Here is a 19,815-nt window from a genome sequence, read left to right as displayed (position 1 = left end):
CTGAAGAGTTCCTTCATCACTTCTATGAGTTCAGCTCTTTTTTTGGCACGTGACTATTGGTTTACCTCCAAATACTTCTCCTGGGATTGCCAAGAACCTGTTAGAAGCAATTTTGCTTCTTTCTGAATAGAACACAGCTAGTGCTTGTAAAAACAGCCTGGCTTTAGACAAGGTTATAAGTAATTACTGTCACAACTTTAGTATGGTGTGTCATAGTTGTATGTCATAAACTGTGGATTAGCTATTTTTATTTTAGATTTCTTGATTAATCAGGCCTGGAAACATCCAGCTCCCAGCATCTACGATTCATTGGATGCCTCCAACTCACTGTAGTTTGGGTTCATTTCTATGTCTAGGTAGTCATAGCTCATGCAATTAAAATTGTTAAAACAAACTAGACTTTAGACAAGGTTGTAAATCAATCACTATTGTAACTTGAACGTTAATATTGAATGTCTTAGTTGTGTTCTGTATAGATATTGACTAACTTAATTTGTATTTGCAGGCTAATTAACCCTGGATGTCTTCAACTTGCTGCATCTCTGGTTTGTTGGCAGCTCTGTGCTTCTCTCCAGTTTGTTTGCAGCTCCAGCTTGTGGACTGGAATTCTCCTAGACTTCTCCAGCTCTACTTTGGCTCCAGGTAACTACAGCTCATGCTTGTTAAAACAGTTTGGGCTTTATTACAAATCAATCACTGTCATAACTTGATTATTACTACTGAATGTCATAGCTGTACACTGTATAGATAGAAACTAGTTTTTGCTTTTGGTGATTTATTAGTTGTGGATGTCTCCAGCTCATCAGAGCTCATGCTTGCTACAACAATCTGGGCTTTAGACAAGGTCATAAATCAATCACTGTCATAACTGTAATGTTGCATGTCATAGTTATACATTGTAAACTACTTAGTAGTCAGTTCAATTGATTGATTAATTAGTCCTGGACACCTCTGGCTCCCCGCATCTACCATTAATTGCTGTCTCTGGTTCTAGCAGTCTCTAGCTTGCTGCGGCTCTGGCTCATTTGCTTCTAGCTCATGCTTGTTTCAACAGTCTGGGCTTTTGAAAAGGCCATAAATCAGTCATTGTCACAACGTGAATACTAATACAAGCTGCCATCGTTTTCTAACTGTTGTACTACACAGGCGCATTGGTAACTATTCTGGGCATTGTTTAAACATTTGAGTAAGCAATTGAGCTGAAAAGCCATGTTTTATCCAGAGAGTCTGTCATGTGGGTTCAGCCCAGTGCACACCAATGCCCTGCATTCTAGGGACAACACAACCAGTGCTGTGGTTGAGAGCACCTCTACCTGCTGCTGTCTGCACACAGCCAGTCCTGGGGCTTGGCTCAAGGCAGCACATCTGGGTTCAGTGTCTGAGCCCCCCAAACTGGTTCTGAGTTCCAAAAATAGGCCGCTCAGTCTCCGTTCTCAAGCTCCCACAGCATCCCAGTGCTCTTGTAACAGAGGCTGAAAACTGTGTAATGGACTGCAGACTGTGGTCCAACAGCGGCCAAATGAGCCTGTTTTCAAGCCTCAGAAATGCAGGATTCCATTTCTGCTTTCAAGAGGTGGGAAGGCACAGTTCAGTTACTCTCACTGGGTCCCCAAGCCAACCAAATCAGCCTGGGTTTGAGCCGCTGCAAGGCAAGAATTCGCCTCTGCTGCCGAGCCCCAAACTGCTCACCCAGCTGCATTCTCTGCTCCAGCAGCCATCACAGTGCGCACTGCTTTACTTTTCCGTTTGCCCAACGTCCGGCCCACGTGCGATGCCGAGGCGGAGAGCGCAGCCCCGGGCCCCCTGCCTTCATCCCCCGGCTCCGGCCGCTTTGCAGCCACACCAGCAGCGCAGCGCCGCCGGCGCCGTCCACGGCCGGAAGGGGAATGGAGGGCGGAGGGAAGATGGCGGCCGCACCGCGCAGGCGCCTTGGGGTCTTCTCAGCGCCAGCCCCAGGCCCCCGAGTCGCGTAATGGCGGCGGCTGGAAGGGCGAGTTAGGAGCCTCGTAGGTCAAACCCCCTGCAGCGCTTGGCCTTGGTGAACTTCAGGAAGCTCATTTTGCACACAGTTTGCAATCCTGGCCCCGTCCCTTCGCTACCCCGTGGTGACTCCCTGCCTTTGCCTCTTACGGCTGAGATGATGCCTCAGCACTCATTCCTACCCTGTATGGTACAGCACAGGACAGCAATTACAACACACAAGGCAAAGGTTTGCCAGCATCACTGCATTTATTTTCTACTCTGGGTCACATCATGCTGATTCTACCACTGCATTACTCTCCAAGTACTCAGCTGATGTTTAGATGCTTTTTAAGAAAGGAAAAATTTATTTCCTACAACCCAGGACAAATTTTCAGAGAAAGGGATGAAATTTGCTCATGTGATTAATTTGCACACAGGAAGTGCTGGCAAGAGGCAAGGAGTGGCTCCTTTGCTTCAGCAGTTAATCTCCACACTTCAGCGCATTGTCACCAGCTCCTCTGCAGAGGTGGGGTGGATAGCAACTGTGTTGTCAAAGTCAGCCTTGGTGGCTCCCATTTTGATGGCCACAGCAAAGCCCTGCAGCATTTCATCACAGCCCAGGCCTTGCATATGCAGCCCCACCACCTTTGAGGAAGAAGCAAGAAGCCAGTGAGACCAGACTCACAGCCAGGAGTCACGCTACCACCACTGGTGGGCCCCACCCGGACAGCCCATGGTGTTCCCTGCAGTGAGATCCTACAAGGGGACCTGCATCTTCCTAGGTGGGGATACCACTATCTCCTTCTACACACCTTCTCCTCCTTGCCAGCGCACACCAGTTTCATCACACACTTCACTTTCCTCTGGGTGACTGCATGGTACATGGGGGTGAATGACGTGGAGTAGATCTTCACGTTGTCCTTCCCGTACACAGAGATGGCTTCATCTGCAGCAGAAAACACTGCACATCAGTTTCCCTGGCCTGTTTCTCCACACAGGCACTGATTTAAGACCTGCATGCCTCTCTGCATGTTCTCCCACCCCTACCTTCAGTGAGGCCCACAGTTCCAATGGGTGGGTGGCTGAAGACGACAGTGGGGATGTTGCTGTAGTCAAGCCGGGCACATTGTTGGTTACCAAAGAGCCGAAGTGCCAGCTTTCTCCCAGCTGCAATGGCCACTAAGGAGAGGGACAGAGAATGTGAGGCATGGCTCTGCTGGGGGACAAGGGGATGGAGAGCACCGGTACGCACCTGGGGTCAGAAGGGCTTTGCCACAAACATCTCCAATGGCATAGATCCCCTTTCTGGTGGTGTTCTGGAATTCATCCACCACCACATGGTTCTGGGCGTCCACTTTCACACCCTGCCAGGGGAATACCAGCCATGTCAGCACTTAGAACCTTGTGGTCCTCACAGCAATGTGAAGGTCCCTGGATGGAGGAACTGAGCCTGGCAAGAACGTGCCAGACTTTTTATGGTCCCACACGGCACCAAGAAGCTCTGCAGCCCAAGGATGGCGATGCTTAAGGGTAAGGGGACACATTTCTGTCTCACCACATGCTCCAGGCACAGCTCCTCTGTGTTCGGCTCCCGCCCAACGGCCCACAGAAGGCAGTCCACATCATGGATCACCTTCACAGTTGGCTTGTGCCCAGGCTCAGAGGATGTCACCTTCACCTCCAGCAAGCCAGTGGGGGACTTGGTGATAGCCTGGACCTGCGGGGGCAACCAGGTGCCAGGATGGGATGGTGCTAGTAGGGTGGGTAAGCAACCACCCTTGCTTGGGGTGCTACCTCATCCATCTCAGAATCATAGAACTGCTCAGGTTGGAAAAGACCGTCAAGATCACCAAATCCAACCTCATCTTGTTCCCCGTGAGCGCCCATACCTGTGTGTACTTCCAGACATCAACTCCAATGTTCTCCAGCTCCTGCGTGCAGTTTGTGCTGATGAGCGAGTCAAACGTCCTCAGGACCTAGGCAGGGACCATGCAGCCCTCTGAGATGATAGGCCACACACTAGGATGCTTGATGGCCCTATCCACCTCCATCTCCCTACTGCCTGTTTTCTTGCCGCACTCTGTCACAAATAGGCGGGGACGCTTCTGCTTCATAGTAAAGCATTTCTTTGTTTTTTTAATCTTCCTTAGTTTGCTTTCTTCAAGCTATGATTCAACATGAAGCTGAAGGAAGCAGATCCCATGGCACGCACTGCTACAGAAAAGCTCTGCATGCTCTACAGCTGCAGGGATGGGCTCAGCAGCATGCCTCTGCTCTGCCTCCACCCACAGCTTCCCTGGCTAACCTGCCAGAGACGTGTGGGCAGCTGGGATGTGGCTGCAATGGGAGGCACCATGGGGATGGCCAGCAGCAGTACCTTGTCCCGACGGATAAGCAAGGAGGACTTGGAGCCCAGTGTGGAGAGGATCCCTGCGATTTCCACTGCAATGTACCCTGCACCAACGACCACGCTGTGCCTGCAGAGAAGCAAGAATGCCACGTGCACATATTTGGAGCCTGACAAGCATTAGAAACCTGGCAGCTTCTCCTGGGCCCAAACCAAGTAGTTCATCTTGGGTGCCACCACAGTGAGAGCCTTGCAGAACAGCCTATGCAACCTCCCAGGGCAGAGCTGAGAAGAGCAAGGTGATCAGCTGGAGCCACTGAGAAGCCACCAAGCTCTGGGATTCACCTCTCCACTGCATCACCGGGATGGGAGATATCCCACTGTACCTGGGAAGTTCTTCCAGGTCGAAGAACCCATCACTGGTTATACCGAGGCTGGCACCTGCAAAGCAGCAAGGTGATTTTACCATGGATAACTGCAGAAAGCTTCCTGCAGCCACATCGCTTGCTTCCTGCTTGTGCTATGTGGGTACTCACCAGGAACTTCAGAGTCAGGGGGGACCGATGGGCGCCCACCTGTCGCAATGAGGATGTGAGGAGCCGTGTACTTCTTCCCACTGACTTCGATGGTGGGCTCCGGATCAGAGGTGAACTTGCCATAGCCACGGATGATGTCAATGCGAGCCTGTGGAGCAATAGCAGGGAGCCCAGGTATCTCATTAGCAGAATAAATACAGAAAATAGACAGAAAAGACTGCTTCCACGCCAGGCTCGGGGAATAAAAGCATCCACACCTTGGTTAAATTATTTTCATAGATCTCATTCAGGCGTCTCACATAAGCATCGCGCTTCTCCTTAATGGTCCTGGAAAAAGATGGAAGTTTATTGTCACCGCCAACTAATGAAGCTGCAGAGCTCATCTGAAATGACTCTCACCGCATGGCAAAGGAGGTCCAAAATAAAACAGGTGTGAGTTGCACAGCAGGCAGGTGCTTTCCCCACTGGGGCTGGCACCCAACCCCACCCAGCCTGAGCCTCACCTCCAGTTAAACCTGGCACCAGGTATCTCGAAGCCATAGTCAGGATGGTCGTGAATGAACTCGGCGTGCATGGCAGTGTTCCACATCACCTGCTCACACAGAGCATGGCCCACTCAGTGCCCTGGTGCAGCAGGCTTCAGGATGAGCCTATTACACCCAGCAGGCTCTTGTAGTTTCAGGAGAACTGCAACCACCACGGGAGCCCCGAGGTCTGCCGCAGCAAACACCAGCTGCATGACTGTGACCACCCTTTGCGTGCAAGGCCATACAAGCGGCTTCACTGGCTTGCACCACCGGGATCTTAGCTTGGCTGCGTGCAGGCAGCGCTTCCTGATGCCACCCCTCTGCCCGGACCCGCTCACGGGACAGGGATCTTGGTGCCCCAGGGAGGTGCAGTTGCGCAATGCTCTGCAAGCACTGCTTCCTCCCCACGCCCTTCTCTGCAGGTTGTGCCCTGACCTCGGTGCAGTTATCCGCCTTTCGCTCAGGGCCAAACCCACGGCACCGAACTCTGTGCCGGGGCTGAAACTGATCCAGAATATAACGTTGCAAACAACAAAAAAAAATCACACTCACTTTTTTTGGCACGCACCCAACGTTGACCTAGGAGGGAAGAAGGGCAAGTTGTGAGCACGACTTGGACGAGGAGATGCTTCGGCAGCGCTGCACGCCACGTCTCATGGCCCGGAGCCGAGCGGGGTGCCGCGTCCCTCGTGCTGTGTCACAGCCCTCCGCTTCCTCGAGGCTGAGCACTGAAGGTCGGCAGTGCTCGCGGTCCAAAGGTAGAACACGAGAGGTCCACAGAGCGCGCCGTTTGCGGCCCCGTTCGGGCAGCGTCCGCCGCACGGCCGCTCCGGCAGGGGAAGCGCACCGCCGCCGCTTCTCCCCGAGCGAGCCGCCCGGCGGACGAGCCGTTTTCCTGCCCGCTGCTACATCGCTGCCCGCTCATCGCGTCCCGCCGCCTCCCCCGGGCCACCGCCTCCGCCCAACTCACGCAGGTGCCGCCGAGGCGTCGCGGCTCCACCAGGGCGACGCGGACGCCCATCTCGGCCGCCCGGCGCGCCCCCGCCAGTCCCCCCGACCCGCCGCCCAGCACCAGCAGCTCGTACGCGGCCGCCGCCATGGCTCAGGCACAGTCCGCCCTCCCGCCCGGCACCGCCCCGGCCCCGCCCCCGAGAGCGCAGCACCACGGCTCGGGCTGAGAAGGGCGTTTATTGTTCAGGTACAGCGAGCGGGAGAAGCGCGGCCGTGACAAGTACGCGGAGGCGGGAACAACACAGGACGGGAATCGAGCTAAAAAGGGAACGCTTTATTCCGTGTTATGACAACGTACTCCCAAAAGCAGGAATCGCTCCCCTTCTCCTGGCAGCGCAGAAGGGCAGGGGGTGCAAGGGGCCTTAAGGGCCACCCGACCCCTGCCGGGGGCAGGGCTGCATGCCCTGGGCCGGGCCGCCCGGGGTTTCGGCCAGCCTGGCCTGCTCCACTTCAGGCGCTCGTCTTTCAGTAAAATCAAGAGTGGTGGGGTAAAGAAGTTAGTGTGCATTTCCCTTAAAAATGTACTCCGAAACGCTAATTCATGCCAGTTAACCACTAGAACTAAAAATTTACAAATAAGCGTAAAAGGAGATGGAAGCGTTTGAGTTACCTTGTCCTCTCTGAACAGTCCAGAAAAAAAAACACAAAAAATGACTACAATACAGCAGGCAAACTGACTGTTGGACTGATTGGTATAGGATATATAGTGTTGTAAGGAATTCAGTCTCAAGTTGTGCTGAACGCTCTTCGTCCTCAGTATGGCACATTTTGGTCCATGAAGGGGATTATAAGTAGAGACGAACCCCGATTTCTGACAGAAACAAGTAAATATTGTTGCTCTTTAAAACACCAGGCGTACTTCCTTCTAAAAGGTTATGAGAGGTTTATAGGAAGTAGTCTGGGGTACGACGGGTGACATGAGGCTCTCCACGACGAGGTGCTGGGTCAAACTGAAGGCTGCAGGAAAGAAAAAGGGGTCATTGCTCCTCCACACAAGGCAGTTTCCAATACTGCAAACAAGACTTGCTCTCCTGCTGCTGTCACTTTATTTTCCCAGCTGCTTCCACCTGAAGTGTCCCAGATCTCCCACAACCCCAAATCTAAATCCAGAGGATTTAGCATTATCTATCCATCTAATCCAATCCATCTAATCCAATCTAATACCATTAGGATTGTAGCAGGTCCCCAAACTGATGACCAGCAGGAGGCAAACTCATCTGCTGGTAGAAATACTGCTCACAGAGCAAACACAGCCTGCCCCTGCAGAAGCTCCAATGTTTCAGAACCAGGAAAAGGAGACAAAGCAGTACCTAAGAAACGTTTTTAAGAGCTTAAGTAGCTCCTTTTATAGCTTGACTTAAGTTCCAGAGCAGTTTGAACTAGGTTTTCATGAAAGGACCCCTTTGGAAAGGATCAGACTTTCCTCCTAGTCTGGAACCGTTAAGCAGGAAGAGAACAGCTCGAAGCACGTTACTTACAAGGAATATTTTAAAGTGTCATCTAGTTCCATGATAGCGGCCTGGTTCCCACAGCGGTAGCAGTAATTGGGTGCACTGAAAATGGTCACCACATTTCGGTCATGGCACCAGTTATAACCCTGCCAGGAAAAAGAGAAAAGAAGTCTCTGTTAAACCTCAACCCTCAGTCCATCTGAATTTCCTCAAACAACAAGCCTCAAGCTATTTGTGAAACAGTAGGTTCCTTCCAGGTAGTTCCATTTTCAAAAGGCACTCTACAACATCAACAAAGTGGTGTTTACAAGCAATGTTTACCTAGCAAGAATAATTTAAGCCATTCTATATGGAGGCTGGCTATTGGCCACTGATGGGTTTGTATGCAAATTGTGGATTACACAAGAAGGAAAACTAGAGATTTCAGCTAAACCCTCAGCTCTCATTCACCACAAATGAATTTTGCCAATTCACTTAAAAGGGAATTCTGACACACGCTACTCCTTACAAGACCTACTTGAATGAGATGTAAAAATAAATCTGCTCCATTGACCCACTCGGCATTTTTCCATCAAGACATACAAGAATACACCATCAGCAGCCAAAGTTAGGGCTTAATCCCTGACATATCTGACTACTGCGTACTATAGGGCAGCCTGTTTAATACAGCATGTAAGATTATTACTTCAACAAACAGGGCATGGCAGGGTCTCTAGCAATGTATTTAGTTACAGAGCGGGTCAAAGCATCATCCTTTTACATAGCTTGTTGTTTTCACCTGACTGAAATCTCTCTTAGGAACTTACCTGCCTAGCCTTTACACGTCAGCTCGTGCAAATTCACCCGAAGGTCTCACAAAAGAGACAAGAATTTACATCTACCTTTTCTTTCTTTTTGCCTGTCCAGCTGACAGTGCTTCCCCTACCTCCATGACAAGTTGGTGAGCACGGGAAACCAGTGTAAGACCATTGGCATGGTTAAATGTTTCAGAAATGTCTTGCCCAAATGTGTAGCCAGCACCACGTGGAGATATACCCCAGCCGCCACGATCATCTGGATCCGACCACAACAGATCACACATTGGACCCTTGAAAAAAAGTGAGTGTTCTTTGTTAGCTTTCATCATGATTGCAAAATAGTTACAAAAATACAACTTTAAATATTTACAGTAAAAAGCCTGCCCGCATATTCTTCTCTGCATAAGCCACATCTGTTTATCTAGCAATAGTTACTCCAGTCAACATCCATTCACAAGGAATGAATACGCACACAGCTGAGCAGTCCGTACTACCAGAGAACTGTGTGGTCACCTCCAGCACACACTGCTTACCAGCTCGCTTCACCTAGCCAGAGCTGCAAAGATGTGCAGAACAGATCCACGTGCTTCTTCCTGACTCTCACAGTATAATAAAGGCCACACAGGAAAACATGTATGCAAGTCCGAGGATACACAAAGCGTTCATCAGTGCCAGCCAACTTGTAATAAATTAATGGAAGGGAAATTATCCACATGAAGCTATGAACTAATCAAAAGATTGATGGTTAATCTTCAGCAGTTCTTCTGGCAGGGTATTAAGCATGTAATTTTCTCTGCTGAATTGTTCTTCATTGGATTTTACATATTCAGAAATATCCTGGTACTTTTAACAATCACAAGTGAAGCTCAGCAGCTTTTCTCGCTGAGCTATTAAGAAACTCAGGGGCACTACAAACTGTCTAGTACTTATCAAAGCCCTCTGCTGTTTCCCATCCATTGATCCAAGCTACGTGGTAGGGATCACGTACAGAGGTTCTTGGGAAATGGATTCAGCAGTCAGATGCGGCATAAGACTTTGAAAAGACTGTGAGAACCCCAGAGTAACAAAACAATAATTACCATCTATCCACAATCAGAAGCCCCACCAGGCTGCCTCCTTCCTAATTCTGGAGGCAATTCTAACAGCTTATTTCAGGTTTTCAGAAATCTCAGACAGACCTTGCCACTCTATTCTTGCTCCTGTACCCAACACGTTTCAGGACAAGCAGTTTGTTTCCATGGGGGGATAATCAAGACCATCTGTAAGCCCCAACAATTCCAACACAGCAGAGCTATTTGCTAGCCTTGGAGCTCAGAGAGTGGTTTCTTCAGTCCAACTGGCACTCCCCAGCTGCTCCACATGGGACTCCTGCACATCAGCATGTCCTATAGGCTCTCTCTAACTTTGTCAGGTCCCCCAGAAGAAAGAGGGTAGCAATGAACACGGTGAAGACACAAAAAGGAGTGGCTGAGGTGGAGGGACAGTGACACGACAGCTTAGTGTGCTGGTGGTTGGTTCACAAGGAAGTGTGCAATGGGGCACTTTCCCTTGACAATATGACTGAGTCATCATAACAATCAAGAAAATCTGTTGCTGTGAAAAACAGCTGTGAAAACCTCACAGCTGTCCTTTTGCACATTGCTGTAATCACAGCATATTGACTTGGGTGTGTTTTAACCAAATGAATTTTCATTTGCTATAGCTCTTACTCAGGCAATAATCTTCTGCAGAACAGCATGTCTCACTGCGTGAACGCATTTCTGCATGACTGTATGTTTGCATTTTCAACTAACATATGTAAATTGTAGTGCATCTAGCTTCCTGTTACCTCATGTGGAACTTCCTGCAGGCGGTCCAGAGCCCTGATATGATCCAGTGTATCTATGGATGGAGAGAGGCCACCGTGGAGACAGAATATCTGTTGCAGAAAAAAAGAGCAATCCATTAAATGCATTTTTGCTATGGGAAGACTCGTCTCAGAAACAGCTGGTTTTAACCCATTATTTTGCAATTACAGTGGTCTACCCTTACAGGGGAGAAACAAATTTTAATTCTCTCAGATGGAAACAAAACTGGACGGCTGCACATTGCACACTAGTATCGGAGCAACAAACATCCTGTGCCTTCAGTATCACAGCAATATGTCAACTCGCAGGTGATGTATCATAAGGAGATTCTCACCTGCTGAAGACTTCTCTAAAATAAACAGCATCTGCAATACCCTGACACTCCTTAGGCAGCAAACAGAGGCCTTGTTGTACCATCAGCTTGTATTAATAGTTCACCCAATTCTTCCCCAAACCCACAGTAAACACCTGGGCTTTACAAAAAATTCTGGCCACAAGCTAAGACAGCTTGTTTGAGATTGTTCATGCATGGGTCAGACAGCACAGACTGCACTGTGCTACCAAACAAACAGTTTTGTTTATTCGGGGCAGGAAGCTTACCTGGCCATCTACTAGAGCTGTAAGCGGAAGATAATCAAACAGATCTGTGAAATACTTCCAGACATTGGCATTGCCGTATTTCCGCAGACATTCATCATAAAAGCCATACACTTGTGTAATTTGTCTGCTTTCATGATTTCCTCTCAGTATTGTAATGCGTTCTGGGTAACGCACCTATTGACCAAAAAGGGGGGGGGAAAAAGAGCAGCTTTCCTTTAACACAAGAACTGTATAAAAGATATGGAGAAATACTAACTAGAAGTTCAAGCAGCAGACAAGCATTCAGGCCTATTATATAAAAGCATGTGTCCATTAACAAATTCCAACTTACATCCATTTAGCTCAAGCCAACTGCAGTGTCAAGGGGGGAACAACTCTTTCATATCCCCTCCAAAGCACAGTTTTGCCCAAAGTTATCAAACCAAGCTGTCCAGCCGTACCTTTAACGCTACTAGTAGAGTCACCGTTTCCACTGAGTAGTAGCCTCTGTCCACGTAGTCTCCCATGAACAGGTAATTTGTGTCTGGAGACTTCCCACCGATTCTAAAGAGTTCCATAAGATCGTGGAATTGGCCATGGACATCCCCACAGACGGTGACAGGACAACGTACCTCTTGCACATTTGACTCTTTTGTAAGAATTTCTTTAGCCTAACAAGAGAAAAATAAAAACAAACAAAAAACAACAGAACAAAAATGCATGAAGCTCCTCTACTGGCAGGTGCAGAAGTTATTCCACTGCGTTTGCACTGGAAAATCAGTTTCCCTCTAATAGGGAAGGATGACCACTAGAAAAAGAGCGTGTTGAATAAGCAAAGGCAATGTGCATTTTACAGACCGTTGTGCAAGAAGACAAGTTTGGTACTGTGAAGCCTGGACACACAGATTTTATTGTACCATATATGACAATAAGCAAATTCAAAGAAGTAAATAAACAAGTTAATTCTTAACCTGTCCTGAAATTAAGGAGTGTGAATTTCAAGACTTGCTATTGCATACAACTTCCATCACTGATGGGGTTCATCCATGAAATCTCTGCTTTTTCCAGTCATTTCTGAATTGCATACAATGACTGCAAGTGCTATTCCAGTGTTTTCATTAGTGTCACATGCAGATCTCATCTCCTTAAGCACAACTGACTTGTTTGTTGGAAGCGTGCCGGTCCATTTGCTTGATAGATCTCTTGGTTCAGAAGAGCTCAGGTCAATTCATCTGACCTGTGTGAACTACAGCAGCACTGGTGTTCCAGTCTGACTGCCAAAGCCAAGTGCTGCTCAGCTTTGTGATGCCTAGCAGCTTTACCTCAAGAATGACAACTGTATCACTGGTCATCTCATGTCCTGTCCGAACCTCCGTGAGAGGCTTGCATGAACAGGGTTTGGAAGCCTGTGGCCATGGCAGAACACCAGAAGAGACTGCATGTTGCCCAGGCAACTATTATGGCTTCTGAAAAACTTGGTTTACAAAAGCAAGGGTAAAGCCAGATACTATTTCACGCTTATTCCAGTAGTTAAACCACGGCCTCTGAGGCTTCTTTGAGAAGTTACCTGACTTGCAGTGATACACTTGCACACAGGCTCTCTGCTCCTGCCACATTTTAGCCTGACTGCCACCCAAGTTACTGCTTTCCATCCCACGCAGCCATGAGGCTCCACACGGCAGGCTCAAATCTCTCTGCTGCCAGCCCTGACAGCTAATCTTCACCGCCTTCATCCTCTGGCATCCCTCGTGCTTCCTCCTCCCATCGCTGCACACCCAGGAACCAAGCATGCTATCCTAAAACCAGGATTTGGCAGGAACAGATTTGTGCCATGGAAACAGCACTGCAAGCAGTGCATTTGCTCAGTATCTACAAAGCCAGCTCATCATCTGAGCAAAGCTGATGCTAAGCAAGGCTGAATGTGACGAGGCAACTCGCCGGGCAGAAAAGCCGGGCACTGCTGTGGCACTAGATGAGCAGGACCATGTTACTCTGCCAAATGGCAATGAGAACAAGTGGCAGAGCATTGGGCACCTGAGGCAGCTATCTGAAGGCACTGTGCTCTCAGATCACATTATGATAAGAGACAACTGTCAGGAACAGGAATCTCTCAGCTATTCCCAGCTGTTCCCAGGACATACGGGAACCATCAAATCCATCTCCTTTGCAGAGGGGAGGGTTTCTTCTTGCTGAAGTCGTAAGGAAAAAAAGCATTTGTAAACCTTACCTGTACTAAACTGGCACAAACCTCAGTGCATATGCATGAGGCACTTTTCTAGCCCGGGGCACCTACTTCCTGCCAAATTTCCAATTCTTTTCCAAGTTTAATTTAAATTCCTCTGGAGATATTATCAACTTCCTGGCCGTAACCTGGCAACAACACAACTACAGATGGAGGGAAGGCATTCCTGAATTTAGTCATCTCTCTGCACCCAGCAGTTCCTATGCTAATTACAGCCACGTAATGTAGTAATGTAGCCTATCTGCGTTACTTCTTATTATGGTTGTTTTTGCTGCCTCCAGTTCATTAGCTGATATAGGCCAGAGCCGTGGCACATCTGAAGCACAGAGAGCACCCATGGGCAGGCTCAGCCAGATTCAGACAGAAAGGACAAAGGATCATCTGTGCAGAACAGTCACAGGTGGCGATTTGGCTGCTCTCTTTGCTTAGGATGAGTGAGGTCCCACCTACCACATGGTAAGAAGCTGCTTACTGAGGACACCCTCAGCAGGCACCCCTGAGCACATCTGTCTTCACATTCGAGTGTTCAGATGCCTTGCTTCTTACGCACTGGGAAAAAAAAAACTAAAGCCCACTGGCTTGGCTAATGCTCAGCATGCCACCTGCATGGTATGCAACCTGAGGGATGTGACCCTGATTCTCAGAGACATCCTGATTATAGACTGAGTGATGTGGAGTCCACTTTGTAGTTCTAAATGGACTGTAAACTGCTGAACACATGGCATCTGAGTGCAACAGCCCTCCTGAGTTCCTCCTGTTCATGCCTTTAAAAGCTCTCACGGGACCTCTCAAGAACTCCAGCCCTCAAGGAGTGACAGAAAATTCAGTCACAAAACACTTGTTCTGTGTGTTCTGACGTATGCTGTGTGAAGCAAGAGACTGGGCTTCACTGTGAATTGGAGTTAACCGAACCACAACAGGTGCCAGGTATTTTCTGTCTTTTTTTTTTAATTGTGCATGCTGCTCCTTTCTCAGCTGCATGAAAAGACAGGGTCTTCGTGCTTCTGGGAGAAAGATGCGGGGCATGACACAGGCATCATGCATACCTGCCTGTGTCCCAGTCCCATGCATGCATCCTGGGAACACATACAGGTAAAGAAGCATTCAAGAAACAGAGGGCAGCTGCTTTTGTGCAGTAACACCCAAAATGCTCATGTTAAATGCATCCTAGGAAGGTGGGTCAGCAGGACACTTGAAATATTGGTACTAGGAGAATCTAGAAGTTTCCCATCAGGAGAGAGAAGGAGCTGACAGCTGAAAAACAGCAGCTTCTTCAACTGCCAACCAGCTGTTACTGTTTACCCTATTTTAGCTTACTTTGAAGACATACATGAAAAATAAAATTTGTCATGTTAATATTGCTTGGGAGCTGAGCTGACCACAGAAATTTGCTCTCAAATGATCTTCTAAGGCAAAATGAGATCTTTAAAATCTTAAGCATCATTGAAAACATCCGGGAAAAGCTGCAATCGATCAACTCTGGTTGCCCTTTTCACTGAGCATAGGTAGCACTACAACACAAAGACTGAAAAAGCATCAATACAAAGGAAAAAATTCTATGACACCTCACATTACTGTCATTTATTTATGAAGGCTGTTTAAATAACTAGTAAAATCATTTTTAGCTACCTTTTTCTAGCACGTCAGCTTCCCAACCATGTCCCCCATTTGTTTTGGATTAAAGCCACTTTCCAAGTACGAGTGAATAAAAGTAACTGTTGTGGAACTGCTAAGTCATGGCCTGAACCAGTGATTAAGGTGATTAAGCACCTGGTGGGAAGGCAGGGCCAACCCAGGGCAGCTCAGGTGCATGCAATGTACTCCAGTAAACAGAAGGGGTGGACCCAGAATCCACCCCTTCTCAGACCTCATTTAAGGGTTGGCAAGGGGAGGTGAAGGCATCTGTCTGGAGATCTCTATCTACTGGAGGCCTTCCACAGGTAAGCAATTTTTCTTCCCTTGTTTTTGAGTCCATGGCTGCTACATTTGGGTTCATTTTCATTTGTTGTAGCCTAGGATTGTGCTACTCTGCTGATATTGCTGTACTTTCCATTGCATTATAGCATTTCATCATTACAATAGTAAGAATCTCCTGCTCCTAAGTAGACATAATATTTACAGTGCTTGCCCTCAAAATTATGCTGAAGAGTAAGTTATTTGTTGGTTGTGAGTTTGCCAATCAAACTGGCTCTCAGCTCGTTCCCAGCAGACCAGAAGTTGAAGCTGCCTGCCATCCTGACCCTTGATCTGCATGGATGGATGCTGGAGGACGTGTCCCAGCACTTTACTGTGTTGTCACTGCAAGAAGAAACTGAACAGTCTCAGGACTCAAACACAACCTCTTAATACACTGCTCTGAAACTGGAGATCTTACACAAGCCCTGAGACTACTGTCAAGATCACCAGGAGTCTAAGCCTGTGTGAGAGGCTTAATGATCAAACACACATTATCTCTCACACTACTTGGATTTGTCTATGAGACTTGTGTAGGCTGACTCCATCAGTGAGAGGATTAAGATGCATCCAGATTTTCAATGTCAGGCTTTCCCTAGAGCATAATAGAGACCCAGGCACCAGATTAACATAAGGTCCTTTGACAGCACAGAAACACAGCTTCTTCTGGAAGATTCACTGACCTCAGTTTGATTGCTGGAGGCCCTTACTTCAGGAATCAGAGAAACCAGCTATGGAGTTCCTAATTTAAATCAGCCAGTTGCAATTAATTAGCATCAACAGGCTGAGGATCTTAAGATCTCAGAGGTGCCTCAGCAGCATTGTTTGACAAGAGCCAGCTGGATTCTCCCCAAATGGGAGGGTAGCTGGAGTGCTGGAGCTGCCCTGCCCTTCAACAGCAGAGGGCACCCAACAGCAAAACAGATGCCAACGTGGATGCACACTCCTAGAGACATCCAGGCCAATATGTGCAAGATAAACTTCACTGCTGAAGAGATAAAATACTGCTGACTGTGATCCACCATAACGCTCTCAGAATGTGTCATGGTTTGAATGGCATCCAGGATGCTATTTGGCTTCCTCGCTCGTACTAATTTCACCGATTACTGCAGAAGAGCCTACAAGCTCATTCTATCGAAATTATTACTGGGCAGAATGACCTCAGAGAGCAGAACTGTCACAGGTACATGCCAGTAACAGCAGTATTCTCTGAAGCACCAACTGGCTTCTGCTCAGCTTCAAGAATCAGTGCACAACTACCTTTCAGCAACTGGACAAGAAATGCAAGTCTTCATTAGTGGTTAGAATCCTTCTCCTCCCACCTCTTTGCAACACAAAGCTCTCCAGCTGCTCAAAGCTACTCTCTACTCCCCTCTTAGACAAACAGAGGCCAAGGATGTTAAAAAAAAAAAAAAAAAAAACTACAAAGAAATAGATGGTTATAGATGGTTGTCTGCTTGTGTTTAAGAAACAGCCTTTAACTTGATTTTCTTTATGCCGTATCCTATATTAACGAAAACCTGTCTTTATTATAACTAAGGTCTCAACTCCCTCATAAGCAGAATTAATTTGCTCACTTGACCTGAATCTCAAATTGAAGAGCATTTAAAGCTTTTCATGTACAACTTTGAGAGCACTTCCTGTTATACGAATCCACTGCCTCAGTCTTTCAGCCCAGCTTTAGCTGCTTGAAGTGCAGGGTGAGGAGCAGCAGTGCCCACACGGGATCAAAAGGAGTTCCATCCAGAAAGTGCTACCCTCCTGTGAGTACCCAAATTCAAAGCAAGCACAACCATGGATACAGAACATGCCAGTACACCTCTGATTAAGTGCAGACAGCATCAAAGGCTGAGCTCCATAGATATTCTCACTGCGTATTTAATGAGAGCAGATAAAAGGTTTTTAACAACCTTCATCTACTCACGTGACTACAATAATCAAATTAAGCACGATGAGATACAGGAAGTCTGATGTCTATTTCCCTAACAGGCTGGATACATTTATGGTGCCTAGAAGCTCCAGTAGCGACAATAATTGTTTGTTCTTCTATTATGGTCTAAATATCAGCATGAATTTAGTTTTCATTTTAAGACCAGCAGAATGGGAAGTGTTTTATTGCTATCAGTGGATGACATCTTGATTAATTCTATAAAGAATATAAGATGGATTAGCTGCCAAAGTTATGTCATAACCAGGCAGATCAATTTACAGTGATTCTACAGGTGGAAATTTCAAAAGCTTTCTGAGAAAGAATGACTTCTATACTGTGTATGAGCCAGGCTATCTCCAGTCCTTCCCTCATTACTTTCTGTAAGGCCAGCAAGTGAAACCAAGAATGATACACACATGCAAGTCTGGGACTTGATCTGTTTTTGTATCTCCCGCTTTCATGTAAAACTTTCTAGATGGTTTTTTTTGCTTTTTTTTTTTTTTTCCCTCCATTTTAACCACCTAATATAATTACTAATTAAAACCTGAAGCAACAGTTACTATTGCACTTGACCAGAAAGGTTGTTAAGGGTTTCTCAAGTATTATCTCAAGGAAACAAACCAAGCTTTCTGCAGAACTGCAAATCAGTTACCAACGCTACCTGAAAACTAGATGCTGCAATAGCTTACACTCATTACCAAAAACAACGTGCTGTGCCTTACAAGTTCACATCCTACCTGTCACTTTTGAGGCCTGACATTCCCTTCACCTGCAGCTGTGCTCTCAACTTGGCACCTTTCCCTACTTTGCAGCCACTGACTGCAATGCAATCTACTGACAGTACTGTCCAGCTTTTGAAAACAACAGCCACAGCTCCTTCTCTGGCTTCATTGTTAATTAAGAAGGGAAATTTTTTTTGGTAACAGCTTGGCAGTTGGAACAACAGTTCAGAACTCTTGTTGTTTTGAACTGGAAATAAATTCTTTCAGGCTCATCAGATGGATTTCACACAGGACAGCATAGCCACAAGAATCTTGCTTGTTCTCAAGACAACTACATCTCAAGGCCCTTCTGTTGCTCCCTGCTGTAGCACCAGCCTTCCTCTCAACTGTCACAGCTCTGTGAGTGCAGAAAAAGCCATAAAGCAAATGGGCAGTCTCAGCATGGGTAAGAAAAAGAACCTGAGAAAGGAAATAGAGGCCAACGTGCAGTCAGACAGAAGGCAGGACCATGGGTAAAAGCATCTGCCAGGCAGCCACAGCTTGGAGTCCTAAAGAATATCCGCCTGTGGCACTCAAGCAACTCTACCTTCTGAAAGGCACTCTTAGCATGTTATGAGGTGATGGTGCAGACCCTCTCTACTGTTCAAATCTATTGCTGTGGTGGCCTACTGAAAACTTGAGAAGAAGAAATAGTTGCATCTTCTGAAAGCTGTCACCAAGGTGTTTAGTCACTGGCCAAAATGCCAGGAACAGGCACCGGAACAGATCACCTGGTCCTGAAAGAAGTCAGTAAGACACAGGTAACTGACACAACAGCAAAACCAAGCTCACTATCATCAATACAAACAGTACAGGGAACAATGAGCTAGCTGTCAGGCACACAGGCAGAGCAGTTATCAGCTGATCTGGTGCACAGCAACGGTCCCTGCTGTCACTGAGCTAGAAAGCCAACTGCAAGAACAGTCTTAGCCGTTCCATTGTGAAGAAACCTACTTCAGCTCCTTGGCCTTGTCACATCTCGTACTTGCAAAGAAATCCTACCTCAGTCATAGACTGCAGTATGGAGGAGTGTGCCTGCACACAGGCATTTAACAAAAGACAAAAGCCACCAAGACCTGTCTCCTGTCTTTGCAGCCTCCACTAAACACACCTGAACAGCATGCTACCGAAGGAACATCCAACAGTGATTGAGAGTGGCAAACTATCATTTTTCCAACCACTTCCCACTCTACCCCAGCCTTCCTTCAGCAAGGCATAAGCCTCTCTTTCAGGCAGCACCACAGCCCACCCGCCGCCCCTCTCCGCCCTCCTCCAACCCACAACGCATGTCAGAGGTTTCCCACAGCCGGGGGCCGTTCTACACCCGACGCCTCCCAGCGCTCGGCGCCGCGATGCGGGCAGAGCCGGGCGGGCCCGCGGCAGCCAGCGCGGAGGCACAAACGAGCCCGGCTCCTCCCGCCCGCGGCGCCGGGTCCCCGCACGGCCACCTTCGGCACCTCAGTCTCCCCGCGCCGAGCCGCCTCTCCCCGCCTCACCTTCTCGCAGAGGCTGCGGACCTGGCTCTCGCTCAGCTGCCGGCACTCGTTCAGCTGCTCGATCCACTGGTCCAGCTCCTTGGCGAAGCTCTTCTCCTCCATGACGGCGCTGCCGGCCGGGACCGGGCCCTTCGCACTGGGCGCCCGCGAGGGCCGGGCCCGCCTGAGGCTGGCGGCGCAACGGCGGGGGCGCGCGGCCTGCTGCGCTCCCCGGAATGGCGGCCCCCGGCCCTGCGCACTTCCGCCTGCCTCCGCCCCCGCCTGCACTTCCGGTCCGCCACTGAGCCTGCGCGCGGTTTCGCGCCGCGGCGTAACGGTCGCCGCCCGCCTGAGGGGTGGCCCGGCATCGTGCCCGGGGGAGCCGCTGCCGTGTAGC

At 48.4% G+C, this 19,815-nt stretch overlaps 2 protein-coding genes across 2 annotated transcripts; both read right to left on the bottom strand.

Moving 5' to 3' along the window:
- Positions 1 to 2,210: 2,210 nt before the first annotated feature.
- On the bottom strand, positions 2,211 to 6,471 carry GSR (glutathione-disulfide reductase). The gene is made up of 13 exons (XM_042815319.1): positions 6,343 to 6,471; positions 5,925 to 5,951; positions 5,349 to 5,437; positions 5,103 to 5,172; positions 4,846 to 4,993; positions 4,696 to 4,750; positions 4,340 to 4,439; positions 3,852 to 3,938; positions 3,518 to 3,679; positions 3,215 to 3,326; positions 3,010 to 3,141; positions 2,775 to 2,908; positions 2,211 to 2,607 (listed from the first exon to the last, which is right to left on the bottom strand). Exons 1-13 carry the CDS (start codon positions 6,469 to 6,471, stop codon positions 2,458 to 2,460), a joined length of 1,395 nt encoding a protein of 464 aa, XP_042671253.1. The 3' UTR covers positions 2,211 to 2,457.
- Positions 6,472 to 6,541: 70 nt separating this feature from the next.
- On the bottom strand, positions 6,542 to 19,786 carry LOC122158568 (serine/threonine-protein phosphatase 2A catalytic subunit alpha isoform). The gene is made up of 8 exons (XM_042815311.1): positions 19,679 to 19,786; positions 19,440 to 19,637; positions 11,519 to 11,728; positions 11,079 to 11,252; positions 10,460 to 10,549; positions 8,760 to 8,921; positions 7,862 to 7,980; positions 6,542 to 7,340 (listed from the first exon to the last, which is right to left on the bottom strand). Exons 1-8 carry the CDS (start codon positions 19,784 to 19,786, stop codon positions 7,268 to 7,270), a joined length of 1,134 nt encoding a protein of 377 aa, XP_042671245.1. The 3' UTR covers positions 6,542 to 7,267.
- Positions 19,787 to 19,815: the final 29 nt, after the last annotated feature.

The sequence above is a fragment of the Centrocercus urophasianus genome, unplaced genomic scaffold (genome assembly GCF_019232065.1).
Source record: "Centrocercus urophasianus isolate 14NV4802_14NV808 unplaced genomic scaffold, USGS_Curo_1.0 seq_1482, whole genome shotgun sequence".
In the NCBI taxonomy this organism is placed as follows: Eukaryota; Metazoa; Chordata; class Aves; order Galliformes; family Phasianidae; genus Centrocercus; species Centrocercus urophasianus.
This window is presented reverse-complemented; position numbering and strand designations above follow the sequence as displayed.

Coding starts and splice junctions, on each gene's coding strand:
- LOC122158568 (XM_042815311.1), bottom strand. CDS start 19,786: ATGCCGGGCCACCCCTCAGGCGGGCGGCGACCGTTACGCCGCGGCGCG. Junction 19,638..19,678: donor GGGGGCGGAGGCAGGCGGAA/GTGCGCAGGGCC, acceptor GGAGCGCAGCAG/GCCGCGCGCCCCCGCCGTTG. Junction 10,550..11,078: donor CAGCTCTAGTAGATGGCCAG/GTAAGCTTCCTG, acceptor TTTCTGCAACAG/ATATTCTGTCTCCACGGTGG.
- GSR (XM_042815319.1), bottom strand. CDS start 6,471: ATGGCGGCGGCCGCGTACGAGCTGCTGGTGCTGGGCGGCGGGTCGGGG. Junction 4,994..5,102: donor ATGAAAATAATTTAACCAAG/GTGTGGATGCTT, acceptor ATTGCTCCACAG/GCTCGCATTGACATCATCCG. Junction 2,909..3,009: donor AACTGTGGGCCTCACTGAAG/GTAGGGGTGGGA, acceptor TTTCTGCTGCAG/ATGAAGCCATCTCTGTGTAC.